The 21,777-nt window shown below is 51.7% G+C and overlaps 1 protein-coding gene across 1 annotated transcript in view; it reads right to left on the bottom strand.

The window, feature by feature from the left end:
• RIN3 (Ras and Rab interactor 3) overlaps positions 1–21,777 on the bottom strand; it is a 146,626-nt gene that overhangs the window by 67,391 nt on the left and 57,458 nt on the right. The window contains 1 exon segment of the mRNA XM_027774708.1: positions 16,663–16,780. Within this exon segment, the coding sequence (XP_027630509.1) occupies positions 16,663–16,780 (118 nt within the window).

Here is a 21,777-nt window from a genome sequence, read left to right as displayed (position 1 = left end):
GTTTTTCAGATTTTTTTTTTTTTCCTATAGGGCACATGTGCTCACCAGAGAGAGAGAGGCAGAGAGTAAGAAAGTGAGAAATCACCCCCAGGGCAGATGGCCACCCTGTAATCCCTTCTCCTCCATTCTTCTCTTGGGATTTTGGGCACAAATGCACACATGCGTGGCATGAGTTTCAAGCTGCCAGGTCTAGGACAAACCCTGGGTGACTATGTGGGAGTCCAGTGACATAAACATGCCATCTGTTGGTCCTGGTTTTTCAGATTTTTTGCCATAGAGCATGTGCACTTTCCAGACAAAGAGAAAAAAAGAAAGCAAGAAATCAGTCCCTGGGACAATGGTGCTGTAATCCCTTCTCCATTCTCTTTTTGGGATTTTGGGCATGCACGCACATGCACCCAGCACGTTTCTCAAGCCACCAGGCCCAGGACTCAGGCAGCACAGCCAGCCATACGAAATCCAGTGCCTTAAGCACCATCTACTGGCCCTCCATTCTGGTTTTAGCTACTCTTTTTTCTCTTTGCTTTTTGGCGTTGGCAGTTTCTACTGAGAGACCCTCCAGCTCAGAGACTCTCTTCCTGGCCACGTCGTCTGCTCATCGGCCCACTCGCAGCACCCTTCATTCCCGTTAAGAGCTCCTATCTCCGCTATCCTCTCAGGCTCTGCGTCAGCACGGCCATCTCTGCTCACCTGCCCGTCTCTTCTTGCCTACATGGTCCGTGGGCCCCCCACGTTTTAGTCCTAGTTGCTTTAAACTCTTGTTCCGGTCATCCCAAGCCGTGCTGTCCATGAGTCTGTTCCGACACATACTCTGTCCCTTCAAGTTTTTTTTTTTTTTTTGCCATGTCATTGTTTGCTTGATGGCAGACAGGAGATAAACAAAAGCAACTGTTATAAATAGGCCTCTAGTGGTGTGGTGGGAAGGACTGGGGAGGGAGAGGGTCTATAGCCCAGTGAGCCGGCCTCAGTCTTAGGGAGCCTGCACCTTGGACCTGAATTTCACAAGAGTTTCCATTTTGGTAACTCAGTTTGCATTATGGTAACGGGCCCATCCCACAGCTGCGAGAGGGAGGTGGAGGATGGGCAGCATTGCCGTAGCTCACGATCGAGGAGAGCAAAGGGGCAGGATCTGAATTTAGGTCCAACGGATCCCAAGCCTACCCTTTTGGACCTTCTAGGCCAAGCCGTCTCTACACAAGTGTGAGGTGTCTGTGAGCAGCCAGTCAGTGAGCGGGTGTTGACCGAACACTTGAGCTATGGGGACGGGACAGAAAACGGCTCCAGGCTGTCTAAGGATGAGGAAGTCTGTGCAAAGAGGCATGGGAGAATGGGAAAGAGAAATGTACCAAGTCTCGGTTCAGCCCCTCGCACACCTGTCTGAGTCATTGCTTTAAAGCATAAAAATGTATTTCAGATTCTTGTGTGTGGTCCTGGAGAGAGAGAGAAAGTAAGAAATCACCCTGCCGGGGAGGCGGGGGGTTGGCCACACCACAATCCCTTTGCCTCCAGTCTCCCGTCGGGTTTTGGGCACACTTGCAGGCACACATACATCCGGTGTGATTTTCAAGCTGCCAGGTCTGTGGCTCAAACCGTGGTCGGCCATGTGGGAGCTCAGCCCTTAACACCACATCACCAGCTGGCCCCGTTAACACATCTGAAAAAAAACCTAAGAATTCCCTGACTAGCTGGCGCTGAAAGGAGACCGCCCCACTTTCCTCGGTGGAACGTTTGTCGTGATATCATAGTTCTGCTCTCAGGGTGAATGTCACGTGAAGCTGCAGAAAGCCAATCAGAAGCTCGGGCTGTTCTCGTAATGTAACCACTGTTGTGAGTTCTTAGGGGACAAAGAAACCCTGGTAACCCTTCTTCTTTCCCATTTCCTGATCAAAGAAGCCATTTGGATGAACATGCGTTCCAGTTAGCTGAATTCTATGCTCATCCGGGGAGCTAGCCATCCTGAGCATACACTGTCTGCTGGGCAGGCCGACAGGAACCACAGCTGCCCTGTCTGACACAGGCCCTACTCTCGGAAGCTCCCAGCCCAGCTGGGGGAAGACAGTGTGAAAAGATGAATCGGGCAGTGAAGGGTGAGGAAGACCTGAACTGAGGAGGAGGAGGAGATGAGTAACGGGCTGTGGGGCCTGGGCATCCTGGGCGGCCTTGGGCTGTGTGCACATGGACTGCTACCTTTACGAGCTTTGCAGCTCAGAAAATGTCTACTGGAAAACAGCCCAAACTCAGTGTTTTAGGGAGCCAGGGGCCTCAGTACTCCTCCTGCAGTCACTCTCAAAAGAATGGTGGTGGGGGGAACCAGCAGTTAGTGTAATGGCTATGTTGCTGGACTCCCACGTAGTCGACCGCGGTTCGTGTCCCGGACCCGGTGGCTTAAAACTCACGCCGGGCGCGTGTGCGTGCGTGCCCAAGATCCCGAGAGGAGAATGGAGGAGAAGGGATTGTGGTGTGACCATCCCCCCTGGGGGGTGATTTCTCGCTTTCTGTCTCTATGTCTCTCTCTGTCTGTCTGGCGAGCGCACGCGCCCTACAGTGAAAATCTCTCAAAAAAAAAAAAAAAAAAGAATGGTGGTGGGTAACAGCAGATGGCATAAAGGTTACTTCACTGGACTCCCACATAGTCAACCATAGTTTGAGTCCTGGACCTGGTGACAAAACTCACGCCAGGCGCGTGTGCATGCGTGCCCAAGATATCGAGAAGAGAACAGAGGAGAAGGGATTGTGGCCCTCTCTGTCTCTCTGGTGAGCACACATGCCCTATAGCAAAAATCTCTCCAAAAAAAAAAAAAAAGGGGTACAGGCCCAATGAAGGAGAAGCTATCCAAGCAAAGACACTGAGGTGGGAGTGAACATGCCACATGCAAAGAAGGGGGAAAAGGAGCCAGGGCCGGTCCAGGTGGGACTGGAGGGATGATGCATCTTCAGGGGCCTCCACACTGTGGCCACCTGGGAAAACCACACCCAACAGGCCGTAACAGGCAAGTGACACATCCAGAAACTTCACCGTCCACCTACGTAGCCTTGTGGGGAAGTCGGAGGGCCTGGGTGGGCGGTGGGCAGGGCGAGGATGAGGTCAGTCAGGATGAGCCTACATAGAGCAGGTGCTCTGCCCCAGCTGCTGTAGGACAGTCAGGATGACCCCCACTCCTCACTGCGGGTGCCTGCCCTTGTAACCTCCGTGCTGCAGCTTTTACCCCTGTCGAGATGCACACTCCCCTTTATTACTCTGTTAGCTGTTCACATGCCGGTATGAACTTGTTCACTAGCTAGGGAATTTCCAGAGAGCAGATTTTCAGGGAGGGAGGCAGAAACATCCTGAAAGGAAAGTGGGAGCCCCAGAGCAATGCAGCCTCTTCTCCCACACGGAGCCAGGTGACCCACACCAGGGCTCTCCTGTATGAGGAAGCCAAGGAGCACTGGAGCCTGGATGGTGGCCCAGACACTTCCTACAGTCCCCCTCAAAAGAAGGGTGGCAGGTCAGTTGGTAGCATGGTGGCTAAGGTGGCTGGAACCCACATGGCTGACTGCACGTTCAAGTCCCAGATCCGGTGGCTTGAGAATTACCCTGGGCACATGTGTGTGCATGCTCCAAATTCTGAGAGGATGGAGGAGAGGGGATTGTGGCATGGCTACCTGCCCTAGGCAGTGCTTTCTTACTCTCCCCTTTCACTCTCACACTGCCATCTCTCTGTCTCTCTCTCTCTCTCTGGTGAGCACATGTAGCTTATAGCAAATAATAATTAAAAAACAGCCAGCGCGAAGGCCCCTGACTCCCTGAAACAGGGGGGTTGGGCTGTTTTCCCACAGCGGTATTTTCTGAAGCTGCAAAGCTCCTGCAGGTGGCAGTCCATGGACACACAGACCAAGGACGCCCAGGACACCCATGCCCCACTAACCCATTTCCCACGTCTTCTCTTGCCTCAAATTCTGGATCTTTCTCTGACAAAATCTCTTTGCATGTCCAACTCTCTCAAGGCAAAACATGCTCCTTCCCAGTTCGCATGCTTGTAGACCAGATCCTATGGACCTGCAGGGCTTTCCCTGGGCCTTCTTCAAAGGCCTGACTGTCGAGAGGCCTCCCCTCTCCGGGAATGGCCACGCCAGGCCTCCCCTCTTTCTAAGCTCCCCAGTCACAGTGCCGGGACAGCCACCAGGGAAGGTCTCTCAACCTCTCCCTTCTCTCTCTGCCCTGCGTAGCTGGCTGTCCTGACTCCCACAGAGCCAAGCTCTTCTGAAGTGCCAATCTTGCTCAGAGCGTTTGTGTGGCTTCCCACAAAGAGACCACGTTCCAACCCCTCCAGCAGGTTTTCTTTTTTGTATTTTCCTTTTTTTCCCCAATAGATTTTTGCTATAGGGCGTATGTACTCACCAAAGAGACAGAGATATAGAAAGAAAGAAATAATCCCCTCCAGGGGGGATGGCCACGCCCCAACCCCTTCTCCTCCATTCTCCTCTCCGGATTTTGGGCATGTGTGCACATGCGCCGGAGTGCTAGAGAGACAGAAGACAAGAAATCACCTCCCAGGGCGATGGCCATGTTGCAATCCCTTCTCCTCCATTCTTCTTTCGGGATTCTGGGCATGCATGCATACACGTCCGCTCAGCTTGAGTTTTAAGCTGCCAGATCCACGACTAAAACTGTGACCAACTATATGGGAGTCCAGTGACATAACCATTATGCCATCTGCGGGTTTCTTGGGAGGTTTTCTAGGCCCTTCTTGACCTGGAGAAACACTCTGGGTGCATGTGTGCATGTACCCCAAATCCTGAGAGAATGAAGGAGAAGCTATCCAAGCAAAGACACTGAGGTGGGAGTGAACATGCCACATGCAAAGAAGGGGGAAAAGGAGCCAGGGCCGGTCCAGGTGGGACTGGAGGGATGATGCATCTTCAGGGGCCTCCACACTGTGGCCACCTGGGAAAACCACACCCAACAGGCCGTAACAGGCAAGTGACACATCCAGAAACTTCACCGTCCACCTACGTAGCCTTGTGGGGAAGTCGGAGGGCCTGGGTGGGCGGTGGGCAGCAGGGCGACAAGGTCAGTCAGGATGAGCCTACATAGAGCAGGTGCTCTGCCCCAGCTGCTGTAGGACAGTCAGGATGACCCCCACTCCTCACTGCGGGTGCCTGCCCTTGTAACCTCCGTGCTGCAGCTTTTACCCCTGTCGAGATGCACACTCCCCTTTATTACTCTGTTAGCTGTTCACATGCCGGTATGAACTTGTTCACTAGCTAGGGAATTTCCAGAGAGCAGATTTTCAGGGAGGGAGGCAGAAACATCCTGAAAGGAAAGTGGGAGCCCCAGAGCAATGCAGCCTCTTCTCCCACACGGAGCCAGGTGACCCACACCAGGGCTCTCCTGTATGAGGAAGCAGGGGCCTCCACACTGTGGCCACCTGGGAAAACCACACCCAATAGGCCATAACAGGCAAGTGACACATCCAGAAACTTCACCGTCCACCTACGTAGCCAGCCGTGTTTCTGCCTCTACTTCCAATCGCCTTGCTCCACAGGGCTTCACCCTGTCCTGACCCTCTTTCCTGCTTCTGAGCCTTAATCCAGGCTATGGCCTCAGCTTAACACGCCTGCCCCCTGATTTCTCTTGCCCCAAGGCTCAAAGTATTCCTGGGTTGATTTTCCTCGATTAAGAGTATTCATTTTTGAAGGGAGGGGGCCAGACGGCAGCACTTTGGTGGAACGTAATGCTCTGAGACACAATCCCACATGGGAAGGTTCCCAGTTTGGGTCTGGAGACATCCCTGAATGCACTAAGCACACAATTGCCCCTAATCTGGGCTGGGAGTGGATTGTGGCACGGAGACCCTGTCGGGGTGCCTCTCGCTCTCTCTGACTCTCTTATTCATGTAAGAAATGATAGGGCCAGCCCCATAGCACAGTGGTTAAGGAAGCCATATATCTCGTGGCTGACCACAGTTCAAGTCCAGTTCCGGTGACTTGCAAAACATGCTGGGTATAAAATACATGTGTGCCCCAAATCCTGACTGGATGGAGAGATGGAGAAGGGATTGTAGGGTGACCACTCTTTATTTGGGGGTGCTTTCTCCCTCTTTCTCTGTCTCTCTTTCTGGCGAGTGCATGTGCTCTCTAGCAATCAATCGATCACCTAACTTAAAAAAAAAAAGAGTAATTGGTTTGGGTGGCCCCAAAGTGCACTCAGGACAGTCTGGGACAGCCTGGCTGCTGTTTCATTGAAGGGTGCAGGTGTCTGCCTCCACCACAGAGCCAGTCTCGGGCCCTTGTCTTCAAGGGTTCATCTTTGACATCCTCCTCCCAAAGTCATCTGGTGCATATTTAATTGTTGCAAAGTCTTAGCAATGTCTGATAACACAGAGAAAGCTCATAATATCATGTTTCAATTAAAAAAAAAGGTTAAAAAACTACTAGGTCATCTGGAAAGTCACGGCATTTCCCTATGCAAAAATGTGTGACGACTTTTCCAACAACCCAATATATGCCCCACTATGATTCAAAATGTAAAAACAACAACAACAAAAAAACCCCAAAAAAACCACACACAGAAAGCAATGCACCAAAGTTTCACAATAATGCTCTGAGACACAATCTCACGTGGGAAGGTTCCCAGTTTGGGTCCAGAAACCTCCCTGAATGCACCAAGCACAACAGTGCCCCAATCCAGGCTGGCTGAAGCTGGGAGTGGATTGTGGTAGCAAGAGTTAAGTTGTCCCCTGATGTACCCCTGCCCCTCCCTGGTCCAACCCCAGTTTAGAAGCTAGAAAGCGGAATGCTGAAAATACAAGGAAAGAAACTGTGGTTACTTTAGCCAAAACCTCTGATTAATAACCGATGTGAAAGAGATCAGCTTTGCAGAGGAGTTCTCTAGGAGAAGGCGATGCAGGAAACGATGGTTTCAAGGTGTGAAGCCGGACTGCTCCATCCCCGGGGCTAATTCTAACCACTAGTATTTATTGAGTGCTTCCTTCATGCGGGCACCATGATAGCTTTTCCCGTAACTGTCCCCATTTCACCGGGAGACGAAGCTGTTGAATGCTTCCCTCAAGCCCCTACCCACATTCAGTCGTTAACCGTCCTGGCCATGCTGGGGGTGTTCCCACTTACAGAGAGCGCAGAGAGATTAAGAAACGTGTCTGATGTCACAAGGTGATAGAAATAGGATGAAGACCTAGAACTGTCAGCCTCTCCAAAGCTCCCGCTCTCGAAGAGCCAAGTTAACCCACACGCGAGTCTCCACGATGCAGTCAATACTGCCTCCCAGCCGAACTAGCAAGAGCTTGTCCTCTGTACTGACCCCTCCTTACTAACAGTAATCATTTCCTTACTCGAATATGTTTTCAAAAGCAACTTTTTAAAAGTCTCTTTCTGTCATGAGAGTTAGGGGTGGAGAGAACGGGCACCCAGGCTGTGATCACCAGCCTGCCGGGGTCATGCGGGTGTATGCCTGGTGTGAACAGGGGAACTGAACCTGTGACCTTCTTATCTAGATCCAGCACCATTTCAGCAGCACAGTACTGCTGCGCCACCAAGCCTGCCCTGTACTGAACCCTTTGATTCAAGTATGGGTACAATCTCATTCTAGAAGAATGGGCCACTTGGTAACAGGATCAGACCTTGGAGCACCAAAAGAAGTCATGCAGTACCCAGGGGCATTCTGGGAGACATGCTGCCTGCCATGCATCCGACTCCCCTGCCTGGGAAGACCCTACCCACCTAGAATCTCTCCTTTTACCTTGGCGTAAAAGGTGCCCCTGGTCCAGGGTGACAACCTTCAGTGCCAATCAGTGCAAGGATTCGCCACATTTGCCGCAGGATGGGGTCTGTTCCCAGGTAGGAAAGTGTCTGTCCACTTCAGCTCCTTGTCTTCAACCACATCCCCAGGGCAGGGATCCACTCAGGGTGAGAAGTAACTGGACCTGATTCTGACCGGCAGCCCTTTCTAAATCCAGGGCTCAGCCTGGGCAGGAGGAAGTAGGCAGGGAGTGAATTGGGGGCTGCCCAGGAAATGCGGGGCAGGTGGCCTAGCCAGTGGAGACCGGGCAGCTCACACCCTGCTCAGCCAGACCATCCCACCCAGCGCTGCCTCACGGCTCCTCCTCTAGAGACAGGGCCGGCTGGCTCCTTTCTTTTCTTTAGATTTTTTTTAAGAATTATTTTATTTTAATTTCCTTCCTCCTTCCTTCCCTCCCTCCCTTCCTTCTTTCCTTCCTTTTCTTTCATTTTAATTTGAGCAGAGAGGGACAGAGTGAGCAAGAGAGAGAGAAAGTGAGAAAACAAGTTGCCAGGTCTGCGACTTGAACTGTGGTCGGCCATGTGGGAGTCGGCCACCCTTAACCAACACTCCACCTACCCGCCCTCCGGCTGGTTCCTTTCTTTCTTTTCTTTCTTCTTTTTCTCCCTTCCGTCCTTCCTTCCTCCACTTCCTTTCTATCTCTCTTTTTAGCAGCCAGCAGAAAAATGCCATCACATGACTGTGTCATTCGCCACCTTGAGAGCAGATAAATGAAAGCTACAGGTGGCCTCTTGGGCAGGTGGCTCATGGCAGCCATCAAGGACAGGGCTGCAGCCTGGAGGTGGCTTGGCCTCTTCCCCTCTGGTGTCTGGCTCCTTCATCCCAGACACCTCAATCCCTGATGCTGCTTCTGCTGGTTCTCTGCCCGCTTCTCCCAACACATGTCGGGGCTCTAAGGGTCCCTAATGAGACCAAAGGTGTCCCAGAGTCTTCTTGTCACCTTAGTGCAATAGGAGGACTGGAGGTGCAGCAGATCATGCTAGTTCTCAAAATACAGATGCCCCTTGACTTACAATGGAGTTCTGTCCTGATAAACCCATCATAATTAAAGAATCTTGGAAGTCGAGCATGCATTCAATTCACCTAACCTGCCAGCCATCCTAGCTTAGCCCAGCCTGCCTTAAAGCTTGCGCGGTGGTTAAGGCGCTGGACTTCCACATGGCTGACTGTGGTTCGAGTTTCAGACCTGGTGGCTTGCTTTCTCACTTTTCCTCTCTGGCTAGTGTGAGGGTCCTATAGCAAATCAAAGGGGGGAAAAAAAAAAGATGAAATTAAATAAATCTTAACAAAACAAAACAAAACAAAAACACTGGTGTCAGCCTCTCGTTGGGCAAAGGCATCCAACACAAAGCTGTTTCATGATGAAGAGCGGACGACCCGTGTCGCTCACTGGGCACTGTGCTGGCGGGGAAAAGCAGAGTGGGTGCCTGGGACTCGAGTGCACCTTCCCCCCAGGGCCCCAGCGGCTGCTGCCCCTCCCAGCTCCTCACCTGCATCTAGAGGATTCTATTTCTCATCTCACTGGCTTCAGGCTATTATTTAATTAATTAATTAATTCATATTTATTTATTTACCAATTGCCAGAGGGCGCATGCCCTGGAGAGAAAGAGGGAGAGGAAGGGCATGGTCATGCTCAATCATTCTTCTATTTCTCTATCTAGTCAGGATCTGGGACACTCATGCACACACATGCAATATGCACCCAGCAGATTTTCAAGCCACCAAGGCTGGGATTCGAACTGTGGCCAACCATGTGAGACCCAGCTCCCAATGCACAGCACTTAGCTACTGTGCTCCAAGGCCAGTCCTCCTTCGTTTTTTAATTTTGAAAGTAAGTTTATGTATTCATTTCTTCTGTGAAAAAGAGAGAGACAGGGACACACAGACAGGGACAGAGACGGGCATTCCCAGCAGGATTGTCACACCACGACCTGCTCCCAGTCCTGGCCAGCCCTAATCAGAGGCACACACCTGCTGCCTCAGGGAGGTGAGGTCTGAGACACCATGCGGGACCTTCCCCATGTGGGTCTAGGTGCAATACCACCGTGCCAACACCTAGCCCCGTGACATGTTTTGGTCAGTGAGATGTGACAGGACATGACAGCGGCCATCTCCCAGTAGAACCTTTCAGAGCCATCATGGACTCCTGCCACCCACTCCTCCCATGCCCCGGGCGGGGCTGCTCTTTTGCGCCGCACTGCATCGTGAAGGTTTTGTAGGAGCCTCGGCTGGCACATCACGGGAGTGAGAAACAAACTCACGTTACTTTGGTTTGGACAGACTGTGTGTGCAAGACACAGGAGCCAGTCTGCCTGTAGTCGGAGCACAACCGGCCTGCGCTGACGGCCCAGGGTTTTTCAGAGAAACCCTTAGCAAGAAACTAGAGGATGGCCCAAGGGTACAGGAGCACAGAGTCGGGCAAAGGGCTTCTTGTTCAAAACGGACAGAGCGTGGCCACAGGAAGGCTGACCACTCACTGTTGGGGCATTCCCTTGTTTCTGGCCCTCGCCTCAACTCTGTGTGGGGAACCCCAACAAAAAAGGCCCCAGGCCTGGGCCCTCACCCACTTCCTCAGGCCACTTCCCATGGCAGCTGCCACACCCCATCGCACTTCAGACTGGGCTGCTCCTGGTGCCCTTGAGGGAGCACCTCCAGAGCCCTGTCTTAGAGACCAGGAGACGGAGGCCCATGGAGGGGAGGTGATTTGCCCAAGGTCACACAGGTTGTAAGAGGCAGAGCTGGGGTTACAACAGGCGGAAAGGCTCAGTCTGTGCTTGATCCAAGTCCTGGGCTGAGGAGGAAGGTGTGGAAGATAAACAGCAAAGAGGTCGAAGCAGCCAGTCACGGCAAAGTAGCAAACCTCCTGCCGCTCTCTGATGCTGGGTTTGCCCTGGTGTCGGGCCTCAGGGGAGGGAGGTCTGGGTACAGTGAGTCTGGGTATAGTGAGGTGATGTAGGAAAGAGCAAAATCACACATACACATACACATGCATACACACCCATGCACACACACATACACACACACACCGGGTCAGCAGTGGTTAGGGCGCTGGACTCCCACATGGTTGACCGTGGTTTGAGTCCAACCCAAACAGTTTGCTTTCTCACTTTCCCTTCCTCTCTTTCTGGTCAAATTAAATCATAATAATAATGATAATAAATAAAATTAAATAATTCTTAAAGAAAATAAATAATGCACACCCAAACTTGGAGACATATCTGTGCATTGCTGTGGTTGTGTGGGATGGGAAGGGTCAGGGTCATTAAGAACTTTTACTTTTGGTTCTGATGGTCTTTTCAGCAAAGTTGAGCACTGGAGTTTTAGAAGTTTAAAAATGGAAAATGAGGAGCCGACAGGTGGTGTGGTGGTTAAGGTGTTGGACTCTCACATGGCTGACTGTGGTTCAAGTTCTAGACCTGGTGGCTTGCCTTTTCTCTCTCTCTCTCTCTGTCTCTCTCTCTTTTTCTCTCACTCTCTCTGGTGAGTACACATGCCTTATAGCAAATTAAAATAATAATAATAATAAATAAAAGGAAATAAATAAATAATTTTTTAGAAATGGAAAATGAGATTCTGCCACACAGCTCTGGGAGGAAGACAAGAACTCAGGGATATAAGCTGTCTCCATCCATCCCTAAGCACCTGGGTTTGTCTCTTGGACTTGATAAAAACCCCTTGTTTGCCTAATTTTCAGTTAGGCTCCTGAGCCTTCTAGGCCCACATCCTAGTAAAATACAGCTTGAGCAAGAACCCTGTCAAGTCAATGTAGCAAGGGCTGGCCACCTTTGATCCCTGATCACCTTGACACCTGACCAAGTTCCTTACCCTCCCTTGTCCCGTAGGAGAGGTTTGATCACCCTGGCCTGCCTTTAGTAAGAACCCACCCCCGACCCCTGCTGTTTCTTAGGAATTTTCCAGCCACTGCCCCACCCTGCTCTTTGGCCATCAATCCCACTGGTCCATGCTGGGTTCAGAGTTGAGTCCAGTGACCTTTTCCCTGTTGCAATAATTCTGAAAATAACAAAAACAAAAACAAAACCATTTCTACTGCTCTAAGAACCATCCGGTGCTGGTTTTTCTTTGACACGTTCCTAATTGGAAATGAGACCTGAAACCAGACAGGCCATCGTGGTGGCCAAGGGCTGTACATGGTCTGAGCGACCTAGAAGTGATTACCTCAGAGACTGGGGTGGGAGGTGGGAAAGGAGCCTGGGACAAAGGAGAAAAGCAGACCTTCCAGAAAGCCTGCTGGTCTGCCTCAATTCCCCTTTCCTCCAAGAAGCAGTCTTGATTGCCCTGCCTTGGAACAACACTCCATGCTCCAGCTCCCAGAACAGGGCTGAAGGGCACAGCACCTCTCCCCACTTGCAGCTGCTTTGCTGACCTGGTCTAAAGTTCCAGAACACAGATTCTAAAGGATTGCGGGCAATGAATGTCAGGCAACCGGGTCCCAAAAGCCTGGCTACTCACAGCAAGAGGCTGGCCCCACCAGTCCATAATAGGCTGGGGTCACCTCTCTCTTGGGCCACAAGCACACCCATGGTCCATGTGGTCTCAGAGGCAACCACTGAGAACACCTTCCCCTGGCCAGATGAGAACACAGGTTCTCCACACAGTGGACACCCCAAACAACCCCACCCTTTCTGTAATTATCAAAAGGTACTTGGTCTAAAACCCTAACATTCTCCTCCCACTTTGAGAATCCCCTACTTTTTTCCCCACTGGACTCCACAGGACAGAGAGGTCATTTAAGTTAGCTATATAAATACTCAGCCTTCTCCCCAGGCCCACACACCAGATGCCCTCTTCCCAATGAGCAGACTCCCAGCAGTTCTCCAGAATCCAGGCCCGCTTCTTCCTGGGCCCACTGCTGAACTACATTCCCAGTCTCCCTTGCAGTTAGGCATGGTCATATGACCAAATACTAGCCAATGGAATGTGAGTACAAGAGGCACGCCTACTTCAAGGCTTTTTGACCTGCCCATAAGTGTCCTCCATGCTTTTTCTCCTTCCAGCCTATTGGCTTGCAGTTGGCCCTGGAGAACAGGAAGCTGCATGCCCAGGGCAGAGCAGCCTCTGCAAGTCAGGGTCCCTGAATGAGCGGAAATACTGCCTGTGAGCAGAAACTAGCTTCTAGGTCTAAGCCATTCTACTTGTCCTCCATGTTCCATGTCCTCTCTGGACATCTCTAGCAGATAGCCACCTACACTGTTACTTGTTTTTGTCACCTCTTCCACCTGAACAGAAGTTGTGTTCAGTCCCTGCTATGGCTCAACAGCAGAACCATGCTATCATAGAGTGGACGCTCCATAACTGTCTGCTGGATGCAGGAATGACTGAGCTGTGTCTTACCCATTCTGTGTGGGTCTGGGTCTCATAGAAAGACACTCCTGTCCCCAACCCCTTACAGCAGGAAGAGGAAGATGCTTTTACTTTCACTATCTAGCCCCAGCATGAACTCCACCTCACCAGACCAAAGACCCCTGAAGCCAGAAACCTTTTCTCATTCATGTTTGCATCTTCCCAGTGTCTGCATGCTTCCTGAGAATTTATTAATTTCTTCCAAGCTCTTGAGGATCTTTCCTTTTTTATTTTTTAAAATTTCTGCCCACTGGGTGTGTGCACTTGCCGGAGACAGAGAGAGACATAGAGACAGAAAGCGAGAAATCACCCCCCCAGGGGGGATGGTCACGCCGCAATCCCTTCTCCTTTTTTTTACACCACAATCCTTTCTCTTCCATTATCCTCCTGGGATTTTTGTGCATGCATGTACATGCACCCAGTGTGATTTTCAAGTCACCAGATCTGGGACTTGAACCATGGTCAGCCATGTGAGTCTAGTGATATAACCGCTATGCCATCTCCTGGCCCCAAGAATCTTTAATGAAGCTTTTTTTCAGCAGTTGTCACTCTGCTGCTAACCAAGGGTTAAAAGCCTCATGTAATACACTAGATTCATTTGTAAGAGGATGCAAGATAGTTTTTGGAACTTTCTATGGAATCTTTCAGCAGACGTTGGGGGTTTTAATGCCTGACATGTGCACACATGACCTATGAGAGCAGGGGGAAAGCCTGTGCAAATAGCTGAGCCCAGTAGTCCAGAGGGGCCCAAACCCAGCAACGCTGCACACCAGTACAAACCCGTCTTTGACTGGAGGACCCAAGACATCCCTCCACTGCGGCCTTGGACTGCATCTATGCACACACAAGAATTCGGACCCTCATGAAAGCTCTGTGATATGAGCAGGACAGTGATTATCTGTCCATTAGACAAGGAGCAAACTGAAGCTCGGAGAGGTTGTGGCTTGCCCCAGATCACGGCATGAGTGTGTGCTGAACTGATCCCGGGGCCCACGTGACCAGACTTCCCCTCTCCTTTTCTTCCCTTTCTCCACCTTCCTTGTGCTGAGCTTACATGAGGAGACTCAGCTGCGACTGCGAGAAAGCAAAGCCAACAAGCCGTGTCGAGGGGAACGGAAATGAACGCTGGCTTTTGAGTGACGAATTGAGTTCAAAACAAGCCTAGTCCCGTAACTTCAGTGAACCGAAAGTTTTTCCCCCTTTCTAATTTTAGACACTTCGGTGAAGACAGGAGAGTCTGTGGTTAGCATCTGCCTCCGCGGCTGCGTGGTCAGAACCAGGATGGGGACGAGCCGTACTTACTCGACTTCTCTTCTTTAATGGTGTATTCGAGCACCTCAGCCGCGTTCTCGCTCCGGGAAGGGAAGTGGACGCAGAGCACCAGGTGCTTCGAGCTGCTGTCCCTGCGGACCAGGAACATCTGAAAGCGAAGAGGACAGGGAGCTCCATGAATCAGGATTTGCATGGAGGCTAGAAGGACAACAGAAGTCACCAGAAGGTTCCTGAAGCAAGGAGGCAGGGTGGGGCTGTCAAGCATCCTGCAGGGGAGCTAGGGGGTCCTGCCCATGCCCAGATCAGTAAGACTCCTTGGGTCTTACTTTCTCATGTGCCCGCTGAGCAGCTCCACTAAATCATGTTTCTTGAAGGCTGTTGTAGACAGTCTGTGGGCACAGGGGGTGTAGACTCTTGAGCCCTTGCCCCCTGAGATGCAGGGTCTACAGGTGAAGCTCGTAGCTGGCTCTCATGTGAGTGGTCCAGGGTCCACATTTAGAAAAAGATCTAATGTACGGGAGCCAGGGTAAATTTCATTTCACACCCGGCATTCGTGTGCTGGGGGAGGCTTCTGGAACAACTGCAGATATTAGTCAATTCACACATTTTCCCCCTCGAAAAATAAAAATAGCTAACACTTAATATAGAGAGCTCTCCGCGGCAGGACCTGCTACAATTCTTTGCATGCCTCAGCTTCCTCCCGTCAGCTACCCCATGGTGTGAGTTATGTTATCCCCATTTGACAGGGGCGGAAACTGAGGCTGAAGCTCTGATGGCTAAGAAGGGGCGGAGCTTACGTTTGAAGCTCAGCATCTAGATCCACGCAGCATGCGCTCAGCCACGTTACTATATTGACCTTCTGTAAGAAAACAGAACCAAACAAACTGGGTCTTCTGCTACACAATCATGTAGATGTGTAATGAGGTTTAAACATAGCCCCAAGGCATTAAGGACCAACATTGACAACCGCCTTCCTGAGAGGACTCAAGCACTCTGAGCCAAACCTGGGTGCCTGAGCCAAGCCGAGTTGTCCTGGAAGAGCACATCTATCGGAGATGCCAAATGCAAGCCTTCAGGTGGAACTAATCTATAACAGAAAAGAGTTATGGGCAGAGGGTATTCTGCAAGCCGACCTTCTCCAGGTAGTCAGAGGTCAATCAACTGATTTCCCCAATGAGATGTGTTTTCTGTTGGACTTGTGCTTTTATTTACCCAGATGAAGAAAAGTCCCATGGGGGGGGCTCTTTTCCTAATAATACTGCAATCCCTTTTCCATTTCTCCATCCTGTTGGGATTTTAGACACACACACACACACACACACACACACACACACACACACACCGCGTTTTTATCGACACAAAAAGTGAGAATATGTCCTCCTGGGATTTTTGTGCATGCGTGTACATGCACCCAGTGTGATTTTCAAGTCACCAGATCTGGGACTTGAACCATGGTCAGCCATGTGAGTCTAGTGATATAACCGCTATGCCATCTCCTGGCCCCAAGAATCTTTAATGAAGCTTTTTTTCAGCAGTTGTCACTCTGCTGCTAACCAAGGGTTAAAAGCCTCATGTAATACACTAGATTCATTTGTAAGAGGATGCAAGATAGTTTTTGGAACTTTCTATGGAATCTTTCAGCAGACGTTGGGGGTTTTAATGCCTGACATGTGCACACATGACCTATGAGAGCAGGGGGAAAGCCTGTGCAAATAGCTGAGCCCAGTAGTCCAGAGGGGCCCAAACCCAGCAACGCTGCACACCAGTACAAACCCGTCTTTGACTGGAGGACCCAAGACATCCCTCCACTGCGGCCTTGGACTGCATCTATGCACACACAAGAATTCGGACCCTCATGAAAGCTCTGTGATATGAGCAGGACAGTGATTATCTGTCCGCTGAACTCCTCCCGGGGCCCACGTGACCAGACTTCCCCTCTCCTTTTCTTCCCTTTCTCCACCTTCCTTGTGCTGAGCTTACATGAGGAGACTCAGCTGTGACTGCGAGAAAGCAAAGCCAACAAGCCGTGTCGAGGGGAACGGAAATGAACGCTGGCTTTTGAGTGACGAATTGAGTTCAAAACAAGCCTAGTTCCGTAACTTCAGTGAACCGAAAGTTTTTCCCCCTTTCTAATTTTAGACACTTCGGTGAAGACAGGAGAGTCTGTGGTTAGCATCTGCCTCCGCGGCTGCGTGGTCAGAACCAGGATGGGGACGAGCCGTACTTACTCGACTTCTCTTCTTTAATGGTGTATTCGAGCACCTCAGCCGCGTTCTCGCTCCGGGAAGGGAAGTGGACGCAGAGCACCAGGTGCTTCGAGCTGCTGTCCCTGCGGACCAGGAACATCTGAAAGCGAAGAGGACAGGGAGCTCCATGAATCAGGATTTGCATGGAGGCTAGAAGGACAACAGAAGTCACCAGAAGGTTCCTGAAGCAAGGAGGCAGGGTGGGGCTGTCAAGCATCCTGCAGGGGAGCTAGGGGGTCCTGCCCATGCCCAGATCAGTAAGACTCCTTGGGTCTTACTTTCTCATGTGCCCGCTGAGCAGCTCCACTAAATCATGTTTCTTGAAGGCTGTTGTAGACAGTCTGTGGGCACAGGGGGTGTAGACTCTTGAGCCCTTGCCCCCTGAGATGCAGGGTCTACAGGTGAAGCTCGTAGCTGGCTCTCATGTGAGTGGTCCAGGGTCCACATTTAGAAAAAGATCTAATGTACGGGAGCCAGGGTAAATTTCATTTCACACCCGGCATTCGTGTGCTGGGGGAGGCTTCTGGAACAACTGCAGATATTAGTCAATTCACACATTTTCCCCCTCGAAAAATAAAAATAGCTAACACTTAATATAGAGAGCTCTCCGCGGCAGGACCTGCTACAATTCTTTGCATGCCTCAGCTTCCTCCCGTCAGCTACCCCATGGTGTGAGTTATGTTATCCCCATTTGACAGGTGCGGAAACTGAGGCTGAAACTCTGATCCCAACGGGCCCCTGCGCCCCCAGGCTGCTGTACTGAGGTAATTCCTGGAAGGATGTGGCCTGGCTGAGGTCTCAGACCATGAGGGGCGGACTGGGATCCAGTCCCGGATGCTGGGGTCAACGTCCCAAACCTCCATGCTCCGAGGCCCCTCATGCAGACCTTCTCTTGTGGACATGCCCTGTTCTGATCACTGGAGGCCTCCGGGCTCAAAGGTGTGTCTGTGCTCTAGTAACCCAGCACTAACTGAGGTCAAAGCCTGAGCCGGCATAGTTAGATACCCCACTTCTCTTCCGGCGATGGTCCCCAGGGACAGTGCGCTCTTCAGAGCAGTCATGGGGACTCTCTGCTTGCCTTTCACAGACCCTTATTTTTTGGGGGTATTTATTTCTCCTATAAGAAAGAGAGACAGACAGCACCCCTAATAGGGTCCATCCACCCCCTGCGTCAGGCAGCTCCGGATCATGGGTAAGTGTGTGCTCCATATACTCAGGTCTGTGGACTTGAACCAGGTACCTTCTCTTGCAGGTCAGCCTCACGGAGCTTCCTATTTTACTGCTGAGGCACCGTCTGGCCCCCACGAACCCTTGTTCTGCAGTGTCCTGTAGCCTGAGCCGGCCCTGTGCAGGGAGGCTCTGCTGCCCTGCTGATTCCTAATGTTAATACAGCACTCTTATTATATACTTAATTGTGAATATAACATTGTGCGCAAAACACTAGAACACCACCACTATTGTTGGTTAATAGCAACTAACAAGCCAGCTGATGGCATGGGGGTTAAGGTGCTGAATGCCACATGGTCAACTGTGTGGTTTGAGTCCCAGACCCAGCTGCTTGAAACTCACATCAGGTGTGTGGTCATGTGTGCCCAAAATCCCAAGGGGAAATGGAGGAGAAAGGATTGTGGTGTGGCCATCCCCTCTGTGTGTGTGTGGAGGGGGATGATTTTCACCTTTTTTCTCTCTCTCTGTCTCTCTCTGGAGAGCACACACACCCTATGTAAAAAACTAAAACATGGCAACTATTTGTCACCTCCCTAATTTGATCCCCAAAACTTTAGATTCTGTGATCTCACTGAATCCTCTAATTAGATCTTAGGAGGGGGCTATATGACCCCATTTCGCAGATGAGGAAACTGAGGCCGAGCAGCGTGTAAAGCTCAGGTGCACACAGTAGTAAGCGCCAGAGCTGAGATCCGAGCTCAGGGCACATGACTCAAAGTCCTGGCACGCAGCCACCCTCTCCCTGCTGGAGGGTGTTCGTCCAGCTCACTGTCATCCTGTCCGCGGCAGGACAGGCAGGGGGACGTGCAGACGGGGAAATAGAAGGGGTGCTGCTGGGAGCAGAAATGCAAAGTAGGCAGGGGTGCGGGGACGCCAGCTGGTCCTGCTCAGGGGCCCCGCATGTCGGCTCATTGCTAGTCACTGGTGCCAGTCCTTGCCCCTGGAGCCAGCACTCGCTCCCCATCAGAGATGGCGCCTGGCTCCCACAGGGCCTCACCCTACTGAGGGCTGCAGATCACTGAGCCTCCCCAGCCCTTGAGCTGCCCCAGGGCATGGTGTCTTTGCTTCTTCTTCAGAGGTTCAAAGTCCAGCAGCTTCCTTATCCAGCCGATGAGGGAACCAGACATGGGGGAAGTGAGTGCGTGTGAGATGAGTGTGCGGGCATACAGGCGTACGGCATAATAAAAGCAGAGGGCTGGTCTTCATTCCCATCCTGACCTGCTTCAGAACCCTGCGGGCTTTCCCCACAGCAGTGCAGAGTGGCTTTTGTTTTCTATGCCCCTTTGACATACCTGAGCTCACGTGAGCAGGTGACCTGGCAGGCCGGGGATTCCAGGGAGGGGCTGGCCACAGAGGGCTCAGGCGCGTGATCAGAGGCTGGCAATTTCAGCCCCACCCTGCCCTCTGGAAAGGAGACTGGACTCCGTCACATGGCCATGAAATAAAACTCAAGGAACCCTCCGGGCTTAGCCCTCAGAGGTGCCTCCTGACTGGAGGGTGATGCCCCGGCTGGGCCCCACTCCCTCTTCCCTACCCCTGGCTAAGACCGCTGTGCTCCTCCTCCACTGGTAGTTCCTAAGTCTCTGTAATCAAACTGTGAGTGTGAGGATAACACCCTCAGTGAGTTCTACAAGTTCTATCACATCAAACCGAGGGTCACGAGGGTCCCCCAGTTTGTAGCCAAGCAGGACAGGAGTGCAGATGGCTTGGGATCTCGCCTGTGGATGGGGGACCTTGTCCTTTAGCTGTGGGCTCTGCACTACCTCTGGGTCGGTAATGTCCAAGTTGAATTGTTGGATGCCTGGGTGGGGGCGTTGGAGATCTGGTATCAGAATGCAGTGAGGGTGTGTGTATGTGTGAGTGTGAGTGTATGGGTGCATGTGTGTGGGTGAGTGTGGATGAGTGTGGGTATATGCGAGTGTGAGTGTGCGGCTGTGTCAGGGTGTGCATGCGAGTGAGTGAGTGAGTGAGTGAGTGGATGCATGCAATGAGCGAACCCTTGTGTTCCCCTGGGCCTCCCTGCTGAGCAGGACATGGAAGAGCGACAGAGCAGGACTGGCCGTGCCAGGAATGGCATGGGAAGGGGGGCAGTGTTTTCCAACAGTCCAAATGCCACCAATTTTTTTTCCAAAAATAAAATAGAAGAGAATTAAACAGAAGACCCTTGTTTATGCTAAAAGGAGATCTTTTTGAGAGAGAAAGAGAGAGAGAGAGAGAAAGGAAGGAAGGAAGGAAGGAAGGGAAGTAGGTATATAGGGAGAGAGAGAGAGAGAGAAAGAAAGAAAGAAAGAGAAAGAAAGAAAGAAAGAGGGGGTGGCCATGTAGGGCCAGAGTCACAACACAACAGTGTCAGTCATCGCTGGTGATTACTTCTGTCCCTATTATTGGGAACCCCCCCCCCGCAGCTCTCCCTGAGGTGATGGGCACAGCAAATCATGGCCACCAGCCTCAGCTGGGACCCCCCCTCCCAAGCTGCCCTGCAGTCTAATGGCTCCTCCACACCCCGACATGTAGAATCTTCTAGACTTCTTCACTTTGCGCAGATAATGGTTTGTTTGTTTGTTTTTGCTATAGGGCACGTGCAGTCACCAGAGAGACAGAAAGAGACAGAAAGACAGAAAGTGATAAATCACCCACTGGGAGGGAAGGCCATGCCACAGTTCCTTCTCCTCTGTTTTCCTCTGGGGCGCACAAGCACCCAGGGTGTGTTTTAAGCTGCCGGGTCCGGGACTCAAACTATGGTCAACTATGTGGGAGTCCAGTGACGTAACCATTAAGCCATCTGCTCGTCCCACTCAAATACTGTTCTTTCCCCACCCTCACATCCCTCAGACTAATGCTCCTTCCACTGAGGGGAGGGTCACGAGGGGCTCTTCTTCTGGGGTTTGGGGGCCCTGCGCAGCAGTGAGCAGCTCTGTGATGCTGGTCATCATGTGCCCCAGAGCCTCCGTGTGCTAACCGTGAATGGGGATGAGCGACATCCACCACCAACTGACTGAAGAAAGAAGCCTCTGTGCTGGGGCTGGAGGTGATGGACACTGCACGGGGAAGCGCGTCGGGACACCCACCCAGGGCTCGTCTCCCGCCACCCACCAAGCCCCAGCCCTACATGGATCTGGTCCTGCCTCCGTGTCAGGTCCCACCCACTGTGTGTGTTCATTGTGAAAAAGGAGCAGAAGGGGCTGCCTTGAGGCAGGAGCTGGGAGACAAAACCTGATAGGTCCCTGTGAGAGGAGGCAAATGCAAGGTCCTGAACAGAGGCCTCCATGGATGGGAGGAGCTGGGAGTCACCACGAATAAGGATGAAGGAGCTGGAAGACACGGCAGAGTAAGGATGAAGGAGCTGGAAGGTGCCACTGGCTAAGGATGAAGGAGCTGGAGGTCGCTGTCGGGTAAGGATGAGGGAGCTGAAAGATACCACGGGCTAACAGTGAGGGAGCTGGAAGACACCGCAGGGTAAGGATGGGGGAGCTGGAAGTCACTGCAGGGTAAGGATGGGGGAGCTGAAAGATACCACGGGCTAACAGTGAGGGAGCTGGAGGTCACTGCGGGGTAAGGATGGGGGAGCTGGAAGACACCACGGGGAAAGGATGGGGGAGCTGGAAGTCACTGCGGGGTAAGGATGAGGGAGCTGGAAGACACCACAGGCTAATGACCAATCGCATTCTGTGCCAGTTCCTTGGTTCTCCCAAAGCCCTGAGGGTCCCTGAGGGTCAGGCCTGTCACCATCTCTTTTGTTGATGAAGGCTCAGGGCCCAGAGAGGTTAAACACACTTAAGGATAGGGGCAGGTGCAGATGATAACATACATAGTGATATTATCGATTAAGCCAATACACCGTGTATTCTGGATGGGCTGTCTTCATTTTGT

This window comes from Tupaia chinensis, unplaced genomic scaffold (assembly GCF_000334495.1).
Source record: "Tupaia chinensis unplaced genomic scaffold, TupChi_1.0 Scaffold000469_1, whole genome shotgun sequence".
NCBI classification, from domain to species: Eukaryota; Metazoa; Chordata; class Mammalia; order Scandentia; family Tupaiidae; genus Tupaia; species Tupaia belangeri.
This window is presented reverse-complemented; position numbering and strand designations above follow the sequence as displayed.